Source organism: Bactrocera neohumeralis, chromosome 4 (genome assembly GCF_024586455.1).
Source record: "Bactrocera neohumeralis isolate Rockhampton chromosome 4, APGP_CSIRO_Bneo_wtdbg2-racon-allhic-juicebox.fasta_v2, whole genome shotgun sequence".
Classification (NCBI taxonomy): domain Eukaryota; kingdom Metazoa; phylum Arthropoda; class Insecta; order Diptera; family Tephritidae; genus Bactrocera; species Bactrocera neohumeralis.
The window spans coordinates 74,134,225-74,158,588 of record NC_065921.1 but is presented as its reverse complement, the minus strand read 5'-3'; the positions used below and the strand labels follow the sequence as shown (position 1 = coordinate 74,158,588).

Below are 24,364 nucleotides of genomic sequence, written 5' to 3'. Positions count from 1 at the left end.
GTCATTTATTTCGACTTTTATCGCTGCCATTGGCAGTCAACAACTCGTTTTTTGCAAGTTCACACGCGCACACACAAAGACACATGGCCGAGCTCGACCGAATGACGTATGGCTGTAACTATGTTTTAAACGATTTTGGTGGGAATTTGGCGTCCAGTGGTCAGTGTGAGAGTAAAACTGTTAAATACCGACATATCTCCTTTGACAATATTTGTGTTGAAATTGAGAAAAATTGTTGCATATAAATTACAAATGTAGAAATTTACAAAGTATATGGAATATTTGAAGCTAATGAAAGGTTAAAAATCTCAAATAGGGCGATTACGAACTAATAGATCCCAAAACATCGGGTCGACTTACTCCGGAACACCATTTACAAATCGTGCGAATTTATTATCAAAATAATGGTGCAGAACGGCGCAAAGCATCACGCGCTGCGTCCAATATTCAATCCAAATAATCATCCAGCAGCGTCGGTAATACGGCAACCATAGATCGGTTTCTCACAACACACATACTCTAGTGGATAATGCACGTCCTCAGAGAGGCCAGAAAAAAATTACCTCCGATCCCTATTTTCACAAGAAAATTTTGTTCAGCGATGGTGTTCGCATTTTAATTGGTGATAATCCACAAGAGACTGAGACTGTTAGGTGTTCAGTGTGGGCCGAGATACCCGCAGGTCTATTTTTCTTCAGAAATGATGCCGTAAAGCCATGATTAGTGACTTTTTCGTGCCCAAATTTGTTGATTTTAATGTAGACAAGTTTTGGTTCTAATAGATTAGATAAATAAATGAAGATTGCACAGCGATCTAAGGTCTATTGTGCCCTCTCCTAAGTCACAACGATTTATTAAATACCACATTGATAAATTTTTTAGAAAAATGGATCCAAAGGCCTTTATTCTGCGCCTACAACTGCTATGCAGTCAAATAGCAGGTGTTCTGGAGTTGGAGGCTCCATGTCGCAAACCCGGCAACTGCTTCTTGAACCAGTGTAGAAGCCGACAAGTAGCCTGGGTTTGTCCTTGAGATGTTGATTACATATTTGAGACTTTTAAAGTTTTAACCACCTATTAGCAACTTGGTATGGAATTGTTGCCAATAGCTCCTTTATGGTATAGGGACTAACCGATGGGTTCGAGCCCTACCATGTTGGTGGCTGCTGCAGCAGGCGAGCTCATCAGCCAGTTCATTCCCGACTAGACCTTTGTAAACGGGCACCCAGATAAGGTGCACTTGGTTACGATCTGATAGACTGTTCAGTCATTCTACACACTCCTGCGCCAATAGCGATTTGATCGGAGATCAGAGATCAGATCAGAGATCGCTTTTAACGCTGAGTGTAACTATACCTTCATTGTGATAGTTGCGTCAGAGGTTTATCTGCTTGCAATATGCTCGGGAAACTTTCTACAGATATGGAGAGTTTGGTGTGTGGTTCTGCGACTCCTGCGCCAAGTTCCCTCCGATGTTTTCGAGCTGTCGGTGTATCATTTTATTTTACTATCTCTAAGCAGTAGCTCGAGTGCGGAATCGTTCCATTCAGCCTTAAAGCTGAGAATAACCTTGGACTTCTTAGTGAAGTTTACAATTTTGGTAATGTTTTTTCTTGGGAGAAGATCCAGTGATATTTCGCCATTTGTAGCAGTGTGTGTTTGGCAACCTGTCCGATTACTAGGTGAAGCGGTGTCGGATCCAGCATGAATTCAAGTGCCGCCTTCGGACATGTGCGCATAGTACCCGACACGCAGATGCTGCCGAGTTGTTGCAGCTTCAATAGTTGAGCCGAAGTCTTCGATGCTTTCGAGACTCAAGGCACCCTTCCTTAAGTCAAAACCGGTCAACGGCAACCATCTGACAATCCTTGGCTTGCAGCCTCAGCATCTACCAGCCAGCCGATTGCACACCATAAGTGCTTTAGTAGCTTTGACAACATGATGCTTCCATCGCAGAGTGGAATCCATCATACGACCCAGGTATTTGACAATATTAGTCATCTCCATCTTCTCTTTCCAAAGGGTAAGGATCTTAAGATGAGGCACCATCCCTTGCCTAGGCCTAGTCCCCTTTGTACAATATCGCTGAGAGTGTCCTCAACTTTTCCTCTAGTTATGATTACAATGTCGTCCGCATTTCCTTGACAGCGAATTCGATTGTTAGTTAGCAACACGAGCAGTTCGTCCACTACAAGGCTCCATAACAGGCGGATACTCGTAGCACTCCACTCTTGCAGTGCCGAGACGAATTCTGGTATCCCCTAATGTGGTTTCAGCTATTCGGTAATATTAGTTGTAATAAGAGCTAACGCAATGAAACTTTTCATCGCCGATATCTGGTGGTGAGACTGCTGGGCTCCTTTTCGTAGGATTATGTAAAGTCACTTGTCTAAAGAGATTATTCGTCGCGTCATTGCTGACCTACGAATAGATATGATGGAAACGATCGAAAACTTTGATTCCACAAACAACCGTTTGAAAACATTTAAGTAAGGCCGGTTACAAAAAGAATCTCGTTGAACGATTGCGCCACGAGTTAATGCAAAATAACCTAATGAAACGATTTTCCATCTGCGACTAGCTGCTGAATCGTGACAAAATCGATCCATTTCTGAAGCGTATGGAGACGAAAAGTAGATCACTGACGGCAGGGTCAAGCGAAAGTAATCGTGGCCATTTTTCTATGTATTTGGTGGGATTGGCAGGGAATCATCTGCTTTCAGCTCCTCTCCTACGGCCAAGCTTTTAATTCTGACGTCTACTGTCAACAATTAGGCTGTCTAATGGAATCAATTGCCCGGAAGCGCCCAACTTTGATCAATATGAAACTAATTGCCTTCCATCAGAACTACGCCAAACCAGATACATCGATGTGACTCGCCACAAGCTCCAGGAGCTCGATTGGGTTGTTCTTATATTCTAAGTGGCGATTTTCACCAAGAAAAAGAATTTAACAACAAAGTTGCTTGTAAATTTATGTTTCCAATGGAATTACGGCTATGGAATCGTTGAAAATATGTTTTGAGGAGTATATACTTTATCATTAACATAATTATTTGAGTGGCACAAAGCATTCAGTGAAGATAGTAAAGTCACTTGACTCTGTTAATGACGATGACATCGAAAAAACTAAAGAAAGAGTGTTTGGGTGTTGCCAACCGAAAGATTTCAGATGATCTCAACATATTTTATGGATAGACACAACACATTTTGGTTTTTATTTTTTGTATGAAGCACTTTAAAGCTAAACACATAACCAAGGACCAGAGCTTTTTGGAAAAACGACAAGGTCACTGAGAACCCAACATTCATCAAACTCATAACAGCTAGTGACGAGACGTGGGCTTATAAAGATGACTTTAAAACTGTTCAACAGTTTCAACAGTGGCGTTCCAAAAATGAAGCAAAACCGAAAAAAAAAAAATTCATTGAAGGCAGTGGAGGTCATCCCAGCCGACGCTTATAACAAATATACTTGTACTCGCTCAGAAGTCTAATTTGAAGGCGTTAATAAAGATCTGTATTAAGTAAACATATATTTTTTTTGTCAATCGAGATCAATTTAAATGTGTATACGAGTAATAGAGAAGTTATTCTTCTCACATGCATGTTCTTCTCAAATAATCTTCAAATAATGCAGTATTACTTAAGGTTCATTTAGTTTTCCATTAACTCGTAATTGCGTTGTTTCCTAGCAGATTTGTATTAACCTTCGACTTCTTTAATCCCTCGCTTATTTGAAATACGCCATTAGCACATTTCCCTGTTGTACTCAGCCCGTTTAATGTACGGAATATTTATTCATTTTTCTGTTGTGCTTTTCACTCTCAGCTCTTTTTCAAATTCTACTCTTTATTTATTTTCTCTGTAACGTGAAAAACGCGATGTTGGCCTTATTTACATGCCACACATATCAGCAGCATCGCGCTTCCTTAAGCATGCAACTCCCACACAAGTGTATATACAAGTACATATCTATCAGTAGGTATCTACATACATACTTTCTTTACTCTCTTCACATGCATGTGTACCCTTCACTGCATCTGCTACTGACATTTAACCTTTATAGCTCGTGCTGATGCTAAAGGTTTAAATCGCCACAAGGAGATACAGCTTCTCCAAAGTAGGATCGATGCATTGCGCTCTTAATAATGGATATTTACTACGTAACCTGCTGTCTCACCCATACATATTCTACGCATGTTTTTGAGATATATGGGTAAACGGTTATTTGCTGGTGCCTGGAAAAATATTCTGAAGAGGGGTTTACTTAACATTAGTTGGATGTTAGGTGTAAGTAATGAGTTAACTACAAAAAAAATTAAAGTACTTGGAAAAATACAGCTTCAAATGAATATAAAGCTACAACAAAAGATGATTATTGAGTTCGTCGAGGTGGATTAAAAATAAATCTCTTAAAAATTTAACAATTGTAATCGAAATATCGCCAAGTAACAGCAACTATAACACCTTATGTTTGACAACGGCGGTGTTAACAGGATTATTGAATATCCCAAGGGTAATTTTATCCAACATACAATTAGGGATAATATAGTAGGTAAAAGACTAAAAGGGACCTTCACTTTTTTCAATATTTTCATAAGTTGAAGAGCTCGAAGGTTGACCAAAGCGAGGCATGTCTTCAACGATCTCTCGACCGTCTTTGAAGGCCTTCTACCACTCTGATTAATTACAATTTCTGGATGCTTTTTTGTCACAATATAGATTAGGTTATTGCAAAAAAATCGATGGATCTCACTTGGACAAATATTTGTCCTGTGTGTTAATCAATTTAAAGTGCATCACCTTATAGATCGACGTAGTTTTTTGAGCTTAACACAAATTTATTAAGACGACATATATCAAGATATTTTCAACCTCGGTTTGGCACAAGACGGATCTCTTACGGTGCATTTTGGGCCAGAAGGATCTCACATTCACTCAAGTTCTGATTGTTGACCAGCGCTTACCGAGTTCACTGATGTTGATCCCCTTCAATCGGATGTAATCGAGCTAAGGTTGCTCTCCCTAGCAAGTTCATCTTCTTGACAGCTTCCGGCAATTATACTGTGACCGGGCAATGAGGTCATGCAGTCCTTGACTAGTTTTGAACGCACAGTCAGCTAGCTCAAAATCAGTATAGCCCCACGCCTATCGGAGTGAATACATACCTCTCTGAAAGAGGCTGCACTTCGGAGCAGCATATCCAACACTACCTTGTTGACAGCCCCCTCTGCTTGAAAAACACTACAGTGCTCTCGTATCCTGACACTAGAGTTGACGGAAAGTTCCCGACCTAAGAATGATCCTACCCCCCCTCATAAATTGGTTTCATTCGTAAAAAAATTCCTTACATCTGTTCTCCAACGGCTTCGCCCCGCCAACAAATCTCTCGCAGGAAGGGTTCCCTGATAGAATGATCTAAATTATAAGGAATGCAATCGAAGCAGTGGAGAATTTCAGTTTGTCCATGCTCGTAGGGGTTGTTTGGCTTCCATGACAACTTCCCTTCCAGGATAAGCCCCAAGTAAAATAACAGAATAGAACCTCCCAACGAGGAGAGAGTAATATCAACGATTTTGTATCGCCCATTTCTATCTGCCCACTTGATTATGACCCTATATCCAATAATATACGAATTTCAAACTTCTGGTAATATATACATATATCATATATGCTACCATATAACGGGTCATCCAAGTATGGGTACTTTTTTCAATAGCCTTATTATGACAGATTATTATTAGATAATATTCAACCGAATAGACCATTCACAGCAACTCGGACTGACGTATGGAACGACTTGGCGCATTTTACGTCGAGATCTTTGATTGAAAGCGCACAAAATATAGCTTGTGCAAGAACTGAAGCCGACAGTTCGACAGAGCCAAGCGACATCGCTTCGTTCCATCGGCTCTTGAATAGTTCTAAGAAGGTCCGACGTTTACGAGCCAAATTTTGTTCAGCGATGAGGCACATTTCTGGCTCAATGAGTATATAAACAACAAAATTGTCGAATTTGGTACAAAGAGCAAGCTGAAGTGATTCAAAAGCTACCATCTCATCCAAAAAAACAACGGTTTGTTGTGGTTTTTGAGCCGGTGTAATCATATTTCTTCAAAAATGATGCTTGTGAGAACGTAACCATCAATGACGACTGTTATCGTGCCATGATAAACCAACCTTTGACACCTAAAATTGAAGCTCGTGATCTCGACAACATTTGGTTTCAACAAGACGGCGCCACTTCCCACACATCGCATCAATCAATGGATTTATTGAGAGAACACTTCGGAGAGCAGTTAATTTCACGTTTTGAACCTGCCCATTGGCCACCAAGATCTTGTATTATGATACCGTTCGACTTTTTCCTGTGGGGATATGTGAAGTCGAAAGTCTACGCGGACAATCCCGCTTCGATTCAGGCCTTGGAGCAAAACATCACATGCGTCTTTCACCAGTTACTAATCGAAATATTCGAACGAGTCATCGAAAATTGGACTCAACGGATGGACCATCTGAGACGTAGCCGTTGCCAACATGTGAAAGAGATAATCTTAAAAAATTAAATGCCAAAGAATAATCTTCTGAATGATAATAAACATTGCAAGTTACAAAACAAATGTATTAGATAAACCCCTATTCTGATGCACGCCCCTTTTTAAAGAACAACGATTTGCACAGCCTTTCGTGTGAGCTGCACTATCTGCTAACTAACGAGGCATTTGATGAGTACGCGCAATGTGGTTGATATGCATGGGCCACCCTAAGCTACTTTTGCATATTTTGCATCATTTAATATATGAGGAGCTGAGCAACTGAGCAACGTTCCTTCAAATCCCTGCTTAACCCCGGCGTCCTTTCGTAGGAGCGTTTCGGCGCTGTCGGGTAGAATATGGCACATGGCAAGCTACTAAAAACACTTGTAAGAAAATTAAATGCGCATGCCAAATTTGTGTAGATATGTATGTAGTATATGTCTGACAAATGAGTGCAAAATATGCAAGCGGCTTTGGCAGTGTAGTTATGTAACTGTATGCGGCCTGCAAGCGTTTAAACGAACAGCTGCTGCTGCTGCATAGAAATGCGTTTATGCATTATGTAACAGCTTTTTCGCTTGCTTACGAAAATGCCGAATTGATTGCAACTAAAATCTTCAAATTGCGTTTTAGTAATGGCAGGCAAATCCACGCACTAATAGCTGACTACCATCTAAATATTTACATAAATCTGAAATAAATACTAATGTGACTAAGTGCACCACTTGAATTGACATTTTAATTTCTATAAAATATTTATTAGCCAAAATCGGCTATAAATTTGAGCTGAGCCTACAATTAGCTAGAAAGTGGTACCATTTTTAAAAATATAAAGCACGGTAGTGTAGTATTTTGCCATCGAGAAGAAGAAATTTCAATAAGAGATAGCTGAGTTAGATATAAACAACCGTTATAGTATAGCTTTGGTGTTTCCAATAAGATTTCTGGCTACCTCCTACACTTCCGTCACCTGTAGGCATTGTTTCTCCATAAATCAAACTTGTAGTTAGGTTAGGTTAGGTATAGTAGTCAGTCCTAATAGTGAATTTACTTGAACAGGTTAGACCGCCGGTCCGTTGTCTCTTATAATACAGGGTCCGGCACTCGAAGTGTAACCAATTAAAAAAGTCATAAATTCGGTTTGGAAAATTATTTTTATTTAATTTAAGGTACAAAATGTGTGAAAATAATTATAAATTCAGGAACAATTAACTTTTGCTCTATATGACCACCTTTTGCCATAACTATGGCCTTGAGACGGTCAAAAAACGAATCGCAAGCTGCTCGGATGTGACTTGCCGGTATTTTGGCCCACTCACGGACAATGGCTTGCTTCATTCATATCGAGACTGGTGTATTTTTTACGTCGGACCTTGCTCTCCAAAATGGCTCAGAGGGAATAATCCATTGGATTCGCATCTGGTGAATTCGAGAGCCATTGTGTGGTCGTAATGAAGTTCGGAACGTTGTTTTTCAGCCATTCTTGGTTTACTCGCACTTTGTGAGACGATGCCGAGTCTTGTTGAAACGCCCATGGTTTGCGACCGAAATATTTGTTTGCCCACGGCTTCAAAGCAGCCTCCAGAACACCTTCCCGATAATATGTCGCATTTATTTTGACGCCAGGCTCGATGAAAACAATTGGAGAGCGACCATCTGCGGTGACAGCGGCCCAAACCATTATTTGTGGCGGGTGCTACCTCCTGGTGGCCTACCGATGACTTAGATTCTCGTATGAACGGTCGGTCATTGCTCAATTGGAAACATTTTTTCATCAGAAAACACAATGTTCGGAATTTGACCGCTTTCGGCCAAGCGAAGCAACTGTTTCGCTCTCTCAAGTCTTATTTGTTGCTGCTTCGGTGTGAGATCATGGGCCTTTGGAACTTGTAAGGCTTGACCTTGAGCTCCTTTCTCAATATGCGTCGAGTGCTGCGGTCGGATATTTTCAGTTCTTTAGCCATTTGACTGGCACTTAGTCGTGGATTTCGCTCAAGTCGCTTCTTCACTTTCTGAACCATCTCACGTGACGTTACAGTCTTTTGATGACCACCTCCATGGCGTTTTGCGATGCTACCAGTATCATTGTAACGAGTGATGGTGCGATAAACAAAAACTTTATTCACATTAAGATGTTTGAGCTCACGAACAATTGCTGGCTGTGATTTTCCAGCTAAATATAAAGCAATCACACTATTACGTTTGAATTCCATCGTTGATCACTTTTTTTTGCGTTCACTTTTGGCAAAACGCTTTTGTACACTTGTGAACAATACTCCGAACTGTCATTCAGCAAATTTATAAACAGCTGATTCCAGTGCGACAGCCGCGCGAACGGTCTGAAGTTTGTTACACTTCGAGTGCCCTGGACCCCGTAGATCATAACACCCTTACAAATCGACAAACGCTCTAAGCCTTTCAAAAATTTGTTAAGACGGTTCGCTGAAGTTAGGACTAACGAGATGTTTCAACCGCAGTTTTGCAAAGACTGGATAATGGAGGAGAAAGTACCTGGATAAAAACCCTTTCGATTACGACAAGATGAACTTTGGTAAAGCCAAGCAGTTCAGAGGATCTACTGCTTTCTGCTCTAAACCAAAAAAGATCATGCACACGCAGTTATTGGGTTATCGAAAAACGCCTGCTAAGCGCCTGCGAAGAACATTGGTCTAGTGCAAGAACGCAAAATAGCAATAGATGTGGAACTCGGTCCCATTCCGATCTGGCTAGCACATCTGCTTTGCAGTTACCAGCGTTCCAGTATGATCAAGCAACCACGCAGTCCGATGATGGAATAACTTGATACTATTTCCAGTGAATTAGAATTGTATGTAGAATTGCAGCTCTGCTGTCGGAGTGAAGGCTCACCTCTCTGAAAAAGTCAGCACTTCTTACCAATAAGCCTACTAACGGGGTTTTCAATGGGACGCTAAAAAGTAGACCAATCGGGACAGCAAACGACGCCATATTTTCCCCCGCTCTTTTGACATTTCTTTTCAGTAAGATTTGCCATTTCATTATGGAAAGATATACAAACCAAAAACCAGTCGAAATTATTAAAATTTACTACCGAAATTCGGAGTCAGTGGCCTCAACTTTAAGAGAGTTACGTCTAATTTATGGTCGTCATAATCATCCTGTCAGATCAACAATTGAGCGTCTAGTGGACAAGAACTGAATCCACCGGCACAGTACAAAATGTTGCCGTGCCAATGAGCCCGTATCAATAACCGAATAATTTGGCCCGAATTGGATTATATGGACTTGCAGAATATGTGGTTCCTACAGGACGGCGCCACAAGCCACACAGTGAATGTTACAATCGATTTATTGAAAACCAAGTTTGGTAATGTTGTCTAACGAAATGGACCAATTGGCCACCTCGATCGTGCAATTTGACGCCATTAGACTATTTCCTGTGAGGCTACGTCAAGTCTATGGTCTATGCCAACAAGCCAGCGACGATTGCTGAACTTTGTACGAATATCGAATGTGAAATTGCAGCAGTATCGGCCGATTTATGCTTGAAAATCGTCGAAAATTGGGTTCAGCGTCTGGATTTCTGCAAGGGTGGCCGTGTCGCTTATGCAGTGATCAAGTTCCATATATAATGGCATCGAATGTAGTTTCACAGGAATTAAGAATTTCATTGATAATCCACTTTGTAGCGTTCTTATTAAAAACCCTGTTATTTCATTTGATTCACGCGGTCTTTTGAGTTGCCTGCTGTCTCAACTAATTCGCTGACCTTCCTTAATTTGGCAAACTTCAAATACAACACTGTAAACCTTTGCTACGTCATTCTTGTTTGTCGTTTTTGAGGCACCAGCACATGGCTCTTCGAATATCAACGATCATATTTCTTCGGATTTCGCATTACGAACACATCCATCAACTATGGTAAGCCGTAATAATTATTGAAAGCTTTTAATTGCAACGCGAGTGACAATAAATTTTATACGATATCATAAAGTATATCCCTCGCTTCTGGCCGGTAATTTGGATTTCAGTAAACCCTCAACTCGCGCATTTAATCCTGACATTTGGTACTCCTTCATTTGCTGTAAGCTGCTTCCGCATATCACGCATGCGATGCTCATAAAATTACCATCAAAAAATAGCAATAAAATATTATAAAGGACTGGGAATTTGGAATAAGTAATATATACATACATACATAAAGTTAAGACGGAACTCGTAAGGAAGGACGAAGTTCAAACGAAATCAAACATTTCAAAATTGCATGGAGTGGAATATAATTTCGATACAAATGAAGTGTAAAATTAAACTTAATTGAATCCTTATATCTATGTGATAGAGATGAGGTTAATAGCTTGAAGCTCACGCCTCCGACGTAGTGCTTTGGTCAGAGGTAATACTACACCGCAAGCCTTCGGTTCGCCAAGTTCAAAATTAGTCCTAAATAGGAGTAATATTTACATCTTTGCGATAGATTTGAAATCAGGAGCTAAAAGCTCAGAAAGCTTATGCCTCCGACATAGTGCTTCGGTCACAGTTATTACTATACCACAGGGCTTCGGTTCGCCAAGTTCAATTAAATCTAAATAGGAGTAATATTTACATCTTCGCGATAGATTTTAAATAAAGCTAAAAGCTCAGAAATCCTCCGAGATAGAGGTTTGTTGTGAGCCACTACCATTACGGTTCGACCAATGTTTCGAAAGGCAACAAAAAGTGTTTCCCAAAAGTGAACTCATGGGGTTGCGTATGACAAAGCTTAGAGTGAATTCTTGTAATGAAAATGTTTCAACCGTTATCTGTCACCGTCGGTATTCTTAACTCGTCCGTTGAAACCGAGTCTCCTACTACAAATAGTAGGAAGAACTCTGCCAAACAATCCGCAAAATTGGAATACCTTTCGCAAAATGTAGTCAACGGGTATAAATAATGTAAAGTGGCAAGTAAACAAGATTATTATATGCCATAATCCCAGATTTTTATGTGCAAAAATATAAATATTTATTGACATACATATGTACATATGTAACATCAGAAGATATTTTAGGAAACGACTTCCCAAAGCGGAGATATGCCAAAAAGTTTGATTAAGTCTGTAGAGCACAGATTAGATGATGTTTTTTGGAGTTTTAATAGTCATAAAATTATGTGTGGAATTTAAAAAAAATATTACGTTTTCAGTCAATAATATTACATACAACAAATAAAGCTGAAATTGAATGGCCTTTTCCTACTAAAGGTGTGTAAGGTAGGCTTAGAAATACACATTAGAACTATAGCTACCACAACTCCCAGAAAATATGCCGATCTTGTTCAGGCAGCAACAAAAATTATACAAAATATATTATATTTACTGAACAGGGTTCATAATCTCAAGCTCCTAAAAAACTGTTCAGATCGAACAACTGTAACATATAGCTGCCATACATACTGACCTATCAATCTCAAGTCCTTGTATAAAAAGCTTTTTTGTTTGACAAGGTATCTCCACGAAATTTAGCACAGATTATAACCTCAGGCATCGCTATAATCTCCGAACAAATTTCTTACTCGAGCAAATCCAAGAAATCCACAAAAATCTTTTTGTGTGTTTATAAAAATTACACCTGTGAACCGTCTGCCAGCATCGGTGCAACCGAGTTATTTTTTTCTTTTAAAAGTATTTTAATGTCGTTCTTTAACAGTTACATACATTATGGTATATAGTATATCACGCTTGCACACGGCGTGTTAAGGTCAAAAAGCGCACATTAAAAATATATAAAAATTGAAAGCTACACTAAACCCACATAAAAAAGCGCAGCGTGTGCGGCCGTGTATTAAAGGATACAAATGGCCTGCAGGAAAGTCGTAACTTAAATTATAAGTATCATTAATTTACAATGTTTACGGTAGGACAAAAAGCCCGTTGGCATATCAACTTTCAATACACAACTTTTTTGGACTACTTAGCATGATTTTTCTTGTAATCCGGTGCACACGAGTCTAATAAAATTTAGCAGAATCGCTAGAATGTCAAAGTAGTTTAATGTAACGAGAATCTTGTATTGTTATTGTTGTTGGCATAACAGAAACCACTATCTATTAAATTGTTAGAAATATTGTTAGAGTTGGCAATCTTTAAACAAACTAAATTTGGTTCCGGGCCAATCACGTAGACCCGATTTCTGTAGTAATGACAAAAAGGTTCGTGGAAAAACTGGAATTTTCCTTGAATCAGTTGGAGATATAGCCGCCAAAATTTAGTTTAGTAGTAAAAATATCATAAACAAAACAGAATGGATCATTCAAAGACAGTCGTCAAGCCTACCAACAACGACATAACCTTCGACACCTAAGAAAATATGCTTCAATAGTTGAATTGAAGATGCACAATTCATCAAAGCATATATGTATATTGTATGTGTTCCCTTACAGAGAACAACTTTTGACGTGTTATCAAACTATAAATACCAGTAAATATTCTAAAGGGTGATCTCTTTTCTACTTTTTCCCACTCTACTTTTTTAAAGAAAAAACACAGAAATTTCAAATTTAATAGGAAAAAGGAAATTATTAAAACTCGAAGGAGCATTCTTTGGCATTTATTTTTGAAGATTATCTCTTTCAAATGTTGAACGCGGCTATGTCTCAGAAGGTCCATCCGTTGAGTTCAATTTTCGATGGCTCGTTCGAGCATTTAGACCGGTAACGGTGGATGACACGTGTGATGTTTTGCTCCAAGGCCCGAATCCCAGCGGGAATACCCGCACAGACTTTAGACTTTACATAACCACAGGAAAAAGTATAACGGTGTGATATTACACGATCTTTGTGGCCAATCGACTGACCCAAAACGTTAAATTATAGTATCTGCTCACCGAAGTGTTCTCACAATAAATCCATTGATTGATGCGATGTGTGGGAAGTGGCGCCGTCTTGTTGAAACCAAATATCGTCGAGATCACGAGCTTCAATTTCAGGTATTAAAAAGTTGGGGAAGCAGAGGAAGAAGAAGACCTCCACTCCGTTGGAAGGATCAAGTGGAGAAGGACCTGGCTTCGCTTGGAATATCCAATTGGCGCCAAGTAGCGAAAAAAAGAAACGACTGGCGCGCTGTTGTTAACTCGGCTATACTCGCGTAAGCGGTGTCTACGCCAATTAAGAAGAAGATGAAGAAATAGTTGGTTATCATGGCGCAATAATGGTCGCCATTGGCGGTTACGTTGTCACCGGCAACAGTATTGAAGAAATATGGACCGATGATGCCACCAGCCCACAAACTGAACCAATCCCTTGTTTTTTTCTGGATGAAATGGCAGGTCTTTAATCACTTGAGGTTGCTCTTCATCTCAAATGCGGCAATTTTGCTTTTTTACGTATCGATTGAGACAGAAATGGGCCCCATCGCTGAACAAAATTTGGCTCGAAAACGTCGGATCTTCTTGGAACTTTGCAAGAGCCTACAGAGCAAAGCGATGTCGCTTGGAGAGGTCTAGCGACTTCATTTCTTGCACAAGCTGTATTTTGTACGCTTTCAATTTAAGTTACCGCTTCAATTGTGAATGCACTGGCTTTCCTACAGGGTATGCACTAACGCACTACAGGCGAATGCCAAACGCAAAGCAGAAAGTGCGTATACTTAAGTGACTTTGACGCAAGGATGCCTAATGCTTTTGCACGCATTAAATTCTAACCGCACATGCATACTCACACACACACATATATTAATACAGATGTAAAATAGATATGTATATATATATATTCATATGTATATTCAATATACGTGCTGATATTCGCTTTATACTTCATACTTGGTAGGCATAAAATTAATGACAACCATTTTCAAATAATTTACAGTACGCAGATTTTCCTATAAAGGTCGGCTATGCAGCGGGAGAGTGGCGGCTGAAGTAGGCAAGTAAGTAAGACAAATCTTCAGGTGGTAACTGTGCTGCAAAGTACGATTATAAAGGCAGGGAAAAGCCTAACGTGGGGCGCAAGTTTCAACAAGTGATTTGATTTCTCTGCGGAAAAGTGGGAAAAGCGCGCAAAGAAATAAGCTTTGCTTGCTGTATTTACACATACACATATGTAAGTAGGTAAGTGGTATGTAAATATTCATCACAAAGAGGTTAGCAATATTTTATGATTTCTCCACATCCGCTCAGTGCTGGCAACAATTTTCGTTGAATCACAATCCACTTTCAGCGCGCTTCGTTTTCACGCTAATTTAACCCGCAAAATCGTGGTTACATGTAAAGAATTGTGTGTGCGTAAATAAAAATCAGTGCAAATTGGCTTTAAGCTTTAAATATATGTATACTATATTAAAAGTGAAATGACATTACAACTTCTCTTCTTCTTTATTGGCGTAGACACCGCTTACGCGGTTATAGCCAAGTTTGGCGCTAATTGGAAATTCCAAGTGCAGCCAAGTCCTTCTTCACCTGGTCTTTCCTACGAAGTGGAGGTCTTCCTTTTCTTCTGCTTCCTTCGGCAGGTACTGCATCGAATACCATCACAGCTGGAGTGCTTTCGTCCATTCAGACGACATGACTTAGCCAACGGAGCTGCTGTCCCCTAATTCGTTGATCTATATCAATATCGTCGTATATCTCGTACAGCTCTCATCCTTTCATCAACTGCGGTATTCGCTACCAGATCCATTTACTTCGTTTTCTTATCCCGTCCGGAGAAAGCAGAACTATAGGCGCGGTTTTTGAGGCCAATTGTATCAATATCATCTTAGCTTACGCCAGCAGCTGTACACTCTTATAGAAGATTTTACCATCTCTATTTAGTTCTGCAGCTCGAAATATTTTCTCCAGGTGTAGACTGAAGAAGTCGCACCATAGGAAGTCGCCTTGTGTGAAACCTCGTTTGGTATCGAACGGATCGGCTTATTTATTTTTCAAAATCTATGTACATACATATGTCGTCCCACTAAAAGTAATCCCCTTTGACTCCAGTACACTTGTGCCAACGTTTTTTCCAATCCCCGAAACAGTTGTTAAAGTTAATTTCAAGAATAGCCAAAAGTTACACGGAGCTAACTCAGGCGAATACGGTAGTTGCCACGCGATAATTCCGACCTCTTTTTATTTTACGAAAAGCTTCCCCCAATCGACGCATAATACTCAAAGAATATTACTTTGTGACAGTTTGAACGGTCGGAAAGAAATCGGAGTACACCACACCTCGATAATCGGCTCACCTTTGCCCCGATATTCAGTCGATTGATCGTCTGTTTTCAGATCTTAAGCATAGGTCTGAGACTCATCGCTAGTCATAATACGTTTAATTACACCCTGATAGTCGGAAAGCATTATTTCAGCAACGTTAACCCGACGCTGTTTTTCGCTTTAGGGATTTTGGAACCAATCTTGCTTTCACTTTTCTTACGCCCAAGTGATCCTTCAAAATGGTTTTGACTGATCCTTCCGATATTCCAACGATGCCAGTAAGTTCTCTGAGTGTTGCTCGTCGCTTCTCATGCACCAAATCCTTTATTTTATTGGCGTGTTGATCATCAGTTGGTATTGACGGCCGTCTTGGACGTGGTTTGTCGTCAGTAATCGAATTCTTTGAATTCCGCACACAAATTTTAATGGAAATCCTTTGTTGAATAATTTCAACAGGGGTGACGTGATTTTGACAGCTGTAGCTGCCATGTTTGTCAACGGATTTGTGTCAAATTTTGTCAGTTTGTTCTGTAAGGTTTGTCATTTCATAATTTTACGTTTCATATTATTGGTATAAAGCTTGGAAATTGTCGTAGATTATTACTCAAATTCACGTTCTCTCGTTCAGATGAGGCTCATCAACAAACAAAAAAAAATTGTCGAGTCGAGTCCTTGTGGGGTTCAGAGAACGCAATTGCGGACCTTATTTCTTTTGAAATGAAGCAGCAACTTAATTAAATCGACTCGAATAATCTCTACTTCCAGCAAGACGGTGCCCCACCTCATGTTTCACGTCTAAACATGGACACATTGCGTGCAAAGTTTGGGGACTCGATAACTTCGAAAAATGTTCTAGTCAAATGATCGTAATGGTCATGCAATTTAACGCCACAAGATTATTGCCCCTGGGATATGTTAAATCAAAGGATTACAATCAACCAGCAACGCTCAAAGAACTCAAGGACATCATTCAGCGTACTATAGCCGAAATACTGTACCGAGTCATCGAAAATTGGCGTAAACGCGAATTAGTCGCTCAGTTTTTGAGATATTGATCTGAAATCCTTCGTCCTTTTGTCTACAAGAATATAAAATAGAGATGTCATATGCACTGAACGATCAAAACCGAGTTCTTATATGGAAAGGTTTTATATTTTACGAAATATTTTCACGAAGTTTGGCACAAGATATTTTCCAAGTCAACGCTATAAGCTTCCCAGAATCTGTTCATAAACAGTTCGATCAAAATCAAGTCCTTGTACTTCTCTATTAGCGACGGATATTCTAACTTCCGTGTTAACGTTTTTTCCAAGTTCTCAATTATTTTTTTATGAGAAAGAAACTGCCTCCGAAAGTTGAACCGCTGCTTTAGCTTTTTAATTTTATTTTACAATCCGAGCATTTACAAGCCACAAATTAAATCAACTTTTCTTCCTCGTAAACAATGCAATTTAGGTGCAGATAATAAACTTTTCACTAGAGCAATATTTTCAAGCAATTTGCAGAGGCTAAAAACTTCGAAGGCATCCGCACTTTCATAAAACCGTTGAAATAGCGCAGAAGTCTAACATGAGCTGAAAGAGTTTGTTGTTAGTTTTCTCTGATCGCGCCTTAACAAACAACGGCGTGTAATATTTTATGAATATTTTCTTAACTTTTGCACTTTTACTTTCTAGCCGGAACATATTTCCATAAAACTGTAATAACTCTGCAGCCTTCACTTAATATTCTTTGCGTTGAAAGATTAAAAGCAAGAAAGAAAAGGAAGAAGTGAAGATATGAGCAAAAGAGGACTGAAATTAAGAGGCTTCTTCTTGTTATTTGCACACAAACTACGAAAAATATTTACAGGATATTGCTCATTTACCAATATGCGATGCATATAGGTCAGCTGAGTGCAAGTAAACATATTAATTATTTAAATATGTATATTTAATTAGAATATTATTGTATGTGATATCATTTTCCCTCAATCGCTGACCACCATGAAAAAAGTTCAAATAGCAATTACTCGTCTGAAGAACAACAAAGCGGTGGGGCCGATGGTTTGCCGGCCGAGCTATTCAAACACGGCGGCGAAGAACTGATAAGAAGCACGCATCATTTTCTTTGTAGAATATGGTCGATGATTGGAATTTAAGTGTGCTCTGCCCAATCTACATAAAGTAAGACCCCACAATCTGCGCCAAATACCGTCGGATAAGCCTCCCCAACAACGCATATAAGGTTCTATCGAGTGTCTTGTGTGAAAGATTAAAGCCCGCCGTAAACGTACTGATTGGATCTTATTAGTGTGGCTATAGGTCTGGAAAATGTACAACTGACCAGATATTCACCATACGCTAAGTCTTGGAACATACCCATAAAAGAAAGATCGACACACACCACCTCTTTGTCGATTTTAAAGCCTCCTTCGACAGCACGAAATGGAACTACCTCTACGCCGCTATGTCTGAGCTAGATATCCCTGTAAAACTCATACGGCTGGGTCACCGACGTTGAGCAATACCAAAGGAACCGTCAGGATTGGTAAGGACCTCTCCGAGCCGTTCGATACCAAACGAGGTTTCAGACAAAACGACTCCCTATCGTGCGACTTCTTCAATCTGCTGCTGGAGAAAATAATTCGAGCTGCAGATCTAAATAGAGAAGATACAATCTTCTACAAAAGTATACAACTGTTGGCATAAGCCGATGGCATCGATATCAACCGCGCCGTTAGTTCTGCTTTCTCCATGTTGGACAAAGAAGCGAATTAATTGAGTTTGGTAGTGAACGAGGGCAAGACGAAATATCTCCTGTCATCAAACAAACAGTCGTCGCATTAGCGGCTTGGCTCCCACGTCACTGATGACAGTCATAACTTCGAAGTCGTAGATAATTTCGTCTATCTTGGAACCAGCATTAATACCAACAACAGCGTCAGCCTAGAAATCGGACTGAGTAGGCAATTGAGAAGTAAAGTCCTCGACGAACAAAGACCAAAGACATGGACGATGACAATATCTGATGAGTCGGCGATACGAGCGAAAAGTTCTGCGGAAGATTAATGGTCCTATGCGCATTGGCAACTGCGAGTACCGCCGTCGATGAAACGATGAGTTATATCAGCTATACAACGACATTGACATAATTCAGTGAATTAAGAGACAGCGGCTACGCATTCTAGGTCATATCGTCCGAATGGATGAAAACACTTCAGCACTGAGAGTACCTGGGGGAAGCAAAGGAAGAGGAAGACCTCCACTCCTTTGGAAAGACCAGGTGGAGAAGAACCTATGGCTTCGCTTGGAATCATCAGCAACCATATTTACTAACAGAACAAAATTATATAAACCAGACTTCAACATTTTTGTCGATGACGCCACAATTCCGACAGTCAACAACCGTAAAATTTGAATGATAAGTAGTCTGTACGCTTCCACTACATCAGACGAATGTACAAAGCCGCAACAAGATCTTCAAGTGGCTAGCAGACAGCACCTGAAGCAAGGACAAAGAAACGCTGCTGACTTCTTACAAGACAAACGGACGGACGTTTATATATTAGGCAGCTCAAAGCACCAAACATCTCAAAACACCGCACTCCGGTATAGGACTGGATGTCGAACTGTTAAGGTGCATAACGTTTTCCTCTCCAAGCAATTTTTTGCTGGGATGCTTTCGCAGAAATCCACTTTGCAGGCATCTGCTTAGAGCGGAAACTTTGGAGCTTTTAACACTTTCATTGGCATCATCACAGTGAATGGGATTCCTCTTTGCTTGGAATCGAAACACCACCCAACGCAGACCGTGGGTTCGAATTGCCGCGTGAAATCATATCTTACGGACATACTTATCTAACAGACTTTTTTAAATCCCGGTTTTTAAAATATCCGCTTCTTGGTCTCTTTAGTATTTAATTCCATTTTGTCAGGAAAGTAGTTTGTTTAGTTAAGAACGCCACCTGTTTTTCAACGCCATCTATCGGTAAAGGTTTGAACCAAAACAAGGTGAGGAAAAAAACAAAAATAAATATAGTATCGTTAAAATTCTCTTCTCATTTATAACCAATGTTACATATATAATTTAATGCAATCAAAGGTTTTAAATGAAGCCATTTAAACTCTACTTTTATTAAAAGAATTTTTTTTAGTAAATTTTCAGCCAATCGGACCTACCAATTTATCGGCTAATTAGAATCAAAACACAACGCTGGTTCGAGGTTTGTAAAGAGCCGCACTGTTGCTGTTGTAAATGTAGCCACATCTACAATATAAATAAATATACTTAAAATTTTTTCTAAAAATTAAAGCCTTTATACACGATCTTTGTTAAAACAAAAACTGCGATTTAAAGATATTATGAAAAAGTTTGATTTTCTTTTAATGTCACAAAAACTATCAAATTGTACTTTGAGTTCACAAAAATATTGTTTACGCGCTAAACAATAGGGCAGCACTTCGGCGCATACCACGAGCAAACCACGAGAGCCGCACGCACACACTCTCGTTACGTATTGACATTTGTGACAGCTCGAGGAAAAGAAGATGAAATCTTCGAACATATTTTTGTGATATATTTAAAACAATTTTTTTGGTTAAACTACACATATTGTTTTATAAAAATTAATACGTGACCGCTGAAATTTCATATACAAGTGAAAAATATTTGATTAACTCCTGGTTTTCGTCAATAAAACGTTATTGAAAAACAGGCGGTGTACGACGGGCCCCTGAGTGCTGTGAGCTAAAAGAGAGTGTAGTGTGTTGCATGCAGTGTGCCGACTTTGCATGCGGCTGCTGCCATAAGAGCCCCAACCACGAGCAGCTGTCAAACGGGAGCAGAAAATTCTCGCACAAACTGTTGGTAAAAGAACGGCATGCACTTGCGGCTACCAGCAGCAGTACGAACGTATATAAGAATTAAAAGTTACATTTGGATTACGCGATTTTTCATTATTCGGCTGCTGTACAATATTACTTTATAGAAGATCGCTTATAAATTTAATATATATTTTGATTGCTGCACACGCTAACTAACCGTAACTATACCACCTACTGCCAGGCGAAGCTGAAGCCACACGTTTGTTGCAAACATGGATGTCTATGATGTTAGTGATGATCTTGTCAAGAAGCTGAACGATTGGAAGCTTATTGGCATAATATCAGGCAAATTTAATGAACTGAAAGAAAACTATTCTAAAGTTAACTTTGTTGAACATGTACTGATCGATTTTAAATATATTGACAAAATAATGTTAAATAACAAATTGCGCGAGGAGAAGTGCGATAAAAAGAGCTCCGAATATCGTATGCTGGGAAACGAGCAATTTTCGCTAAAAAATCGCAAATATTTTCAAGTAGATTAATATTATTTAAATTACACCAGCAAATTAATTAATATATTCTATTTTTAGGCATTAGAGCTCTACAATAAAAGTATTTGCTATTCGGAGCCTGGTTCAGAGAATCTCTCTATCGGATACGCTAATCGCTCGGCGGTGCTTTTTGAATGGAAACGCTTTCGTGAGTGTCTAGTTAATATTGAACTGGCACGTAAAGCCAATTATCCAGAACGTTTAATGCATAAACTCGATAAACGCGAAAATGACTGTCGCCAACTGCTGGCAACACAAGCGCCCGATGTTCAACCATATGAATTTCAAATGTCCTTTGAACCACATCCACAAGTACCCATCATTGCGGATTGTCTCGAAATGCAATATACCGAAGAAGAGGGCCGGTTTATCACCACGAAACGTGATCTGGTCGTTGGTGATCTAGTTGCCACCGAAGAGCCATTCTGTTCAACACTCTTGCCACCGATGCGGTATATACGTTGTGCCACCTGCAAAGTGGAAAACTACTTATCACTTATACCCTGTGAGAGCTGTTGCTCGGTGATGTTCTGCTCGGAGCAATGTCGCGAACGCGCTGTCGCCACTTTTCATAAATACGAATGTCCCATCATCGATTTACTGCATAATATGTTCAATAAAATTCATGGCATTGCGTTGCGCGTGTGCCTATCAGCAATAGAAATCTTCCCCACCATTGAAGAGTTGATGGCGTTCTGTGAGGATCCTGAAAATCAAAATAAGTCTGCATTCGATTTGGACTTTACGAATTTTACGCCACGCGAACATTATCGCGCCATACATGGACTAGTGACGAATCGTCATTTACGTTCCGTATCGGATCTATTTCAGCGCTCAGTGGTGTGCGCAGTACTGAAGCATTTTGTTATCGAGTTTACGCCATTAAAAGAATACCTTGGCGGTGAAGAGGGTGAAAACTTTTTCACCGAACTATTATTCAGACATCTGCAGACATCGCCATCGAATATGCACGGCATCGATTTGGTGGAACAGGTGAATGAGACAAATGACGATACCACACATTCATCCGGTGCTTTTGCCTTTCTTTCGCTGCTCAATCATTCGTGTGCACCGAATACACTACGCGTATACCTGGGCACCAAGGCATATCTCTTTGTCTTCCGTCCAATACCTGCCGGCGGAGTGCTGTACGATACATATGGGTGAGTAACGGTTTAATTTGCAAATTTTTTTTTTAAATGTACAGTTTTTGACGTGCTTTTTTTATATTGCTTTTTTTGTAGTGTACATTTTGCCGTCACTACACGTGCGCAGCGTATACAAAAACTATCTTTGCAATATCATTTCACCTGTAAATGTGAAGCCTGCGTTAACGACTACCCCAACTATGTGCATATGCAACCTAAAATATCCGTGCCCTATGCGAATGATGAGACGGACAATGACAGTCTGATACGTTATGACTATGATTTCGCCATGGATAATTACCGTAAATACTGTGAATTCCTGACGAAACATGCGAACGCCTACCCCTGCGCCCAGATCAGCTCAGCAGAGGAATGCTTAAAAATGGCATTGCACATACTCGTCGATGCGGTGCCGTTAAAAGCTAAAATGTAAACTGCTTAAGCCACCAGAAACACACATCTAGCCACAAGCACGCAACATATGTATGCTAACAATGTTCGCTTGCAATAAGTCAAATTTTCTTTAGTTTTTTTTTTATTTTTCAATTGATTCATACATTTGGAACACAACATCAACACACACACAAAAAGTTGCATTTGCATATATTTAGTATATTTATATAGACGATGAAATATGTTGCCATTAATGATGAAATCGATGTGGCGTAAAGGATTTTCGGCTAAAAACATCATCAAATGTTGATACTTGTGACGTAATCGTATTTTTTTCTAAAACGCGAAGTGTGCGCGTACATACTGGCATGTGTCGAGTGTTAAGAAAAACCAAGCAATTTATTCGGCGCTCAAAGTGTTGCACATTCAATGGCGGCTTGCATAACAACCGACACTCTGGGAAGCATTAGTGCGGCAGCGTTTTTAGCACCTTATTGGTGTGGCCACACAGAAATGCACGCATAAAAACCATATCCAATTGCAAAAAAATAATTGTTACAACTTTTCACTTTCATACATATGTATAGAAATATTTGTGTGCAGTGGTATGTAGGTATATGAAATTAAAACAAAAAAAAAACAAGAATTGTATTCGTTTTGCGGCATTTTGCATCAGTATAACGCCAACAAACACAACATAAGTTTTATATATATTAACATATTGAACAACTTCATTTAGTCTTAACTACAAACTTATATACTATGCTGCTGAAGTATGTTTTTGAAAAAGCTTTTTGTGTATATTTTCTGTGCCGCACGGTAAAACGGTATTACTACTTCGAACAACAAGTCAAAATGTAGCAAAATAATTCGATATTAAAAGCGAAACGCGTTTGTTTGATTTATACGTAAAATAATTTTTTTGCAAAGCATAAAGTATAAGTATACAAAAAATTTTTATTTAATAAAAGATAGAGTTTGATATGACATTCGAAAGCTATGTAAAAATATTTAATTGCAATATAAAGTTTTTCCACAAATGTTTACTTTTGAAGTGTAGAAAATGTGAAATTTGACGGTTTTTCTCAAATACAATTTTTTTAGCGTAGTGTTTAAGCCGATATCTGATATTAGCATAGTTTTCGAACGCAAAAAAAAAATATTTGTACATTACACTCAGCGAAGTGGCTAAAACTCAAAACTAGTGGCATTAACTTGCTTGCGTATGACGAATACAAGTGCTACATATTGGTTAAAAAACTCAAACAAATTGTATGATTTCATGCAAGTAACGGTAAATGACTGAAAATACACACAAAAGGTTTCTTAACAATTTCTAATCAATATCGTGTATAAATGAAACACATTATTTTTAAATTTTCATTATTTCTAGTGTTTATTCTTAAATATTTTCAATACATTTAGTGCACTACGGTGCGTTCTTAAATCTTATTTTCCTTTTTAATATTATTTTTCTTGTTTTTAACAAACCATGTAATTTCTAATTTATTCTAAAGCATTTTATTGTATGTTAAAGCAGTTAAAAAGATATAAAAGCAAAGCAAAACAAAAAAAAGTAAACGAAACGAATATTAAGTAAACCAGAAAGCAACAACACTAACTTCACAAAGCAAACCCAAATGAAAAAAAAATAATAAAATACAATTTATTTTAATAGATGAAACTAACAGCGCATAACAGCCGCTTTTTTTTACTCACAACTCCACACTTATATTTATGTAAGTATATAGCATATACATATGTACATATATACATTAGGGT

The 24,364-nt window shown here is 39.1% G+C and overlaps 1 protein-coding gene across 1 annotated transcript; it reads left to right on the top strand.

Annotated features, from left to right (window-relative positions):
- The first annotated feature begins 20,181 nt into the window (after positions 1-20,181).
- LOC126756680 (SET and MYND domain-containing protein 4) lies at positions 20,182-24,270 on the top strand. Its single transcript, XM_050469924.1, has 3 exons — positions 20,182-21,023; positions 21,081-22,204; positions 22,286-24,270. The coding sequence occupies exons 1-3, from the start codon at positions 20,760-20,762 to the stop codon at positions 22,620-22,622; spliced, it is 1,725 nt and encodes a 574-aa protein (XP_050325881.1). The 5' UTR covers positions 20,182-20,759; the 3' UTR covers positions 22,623-24,270.
- The last annotated feature ends 94 nt before the right edge of the window (positions 24,271-24,364 follow it).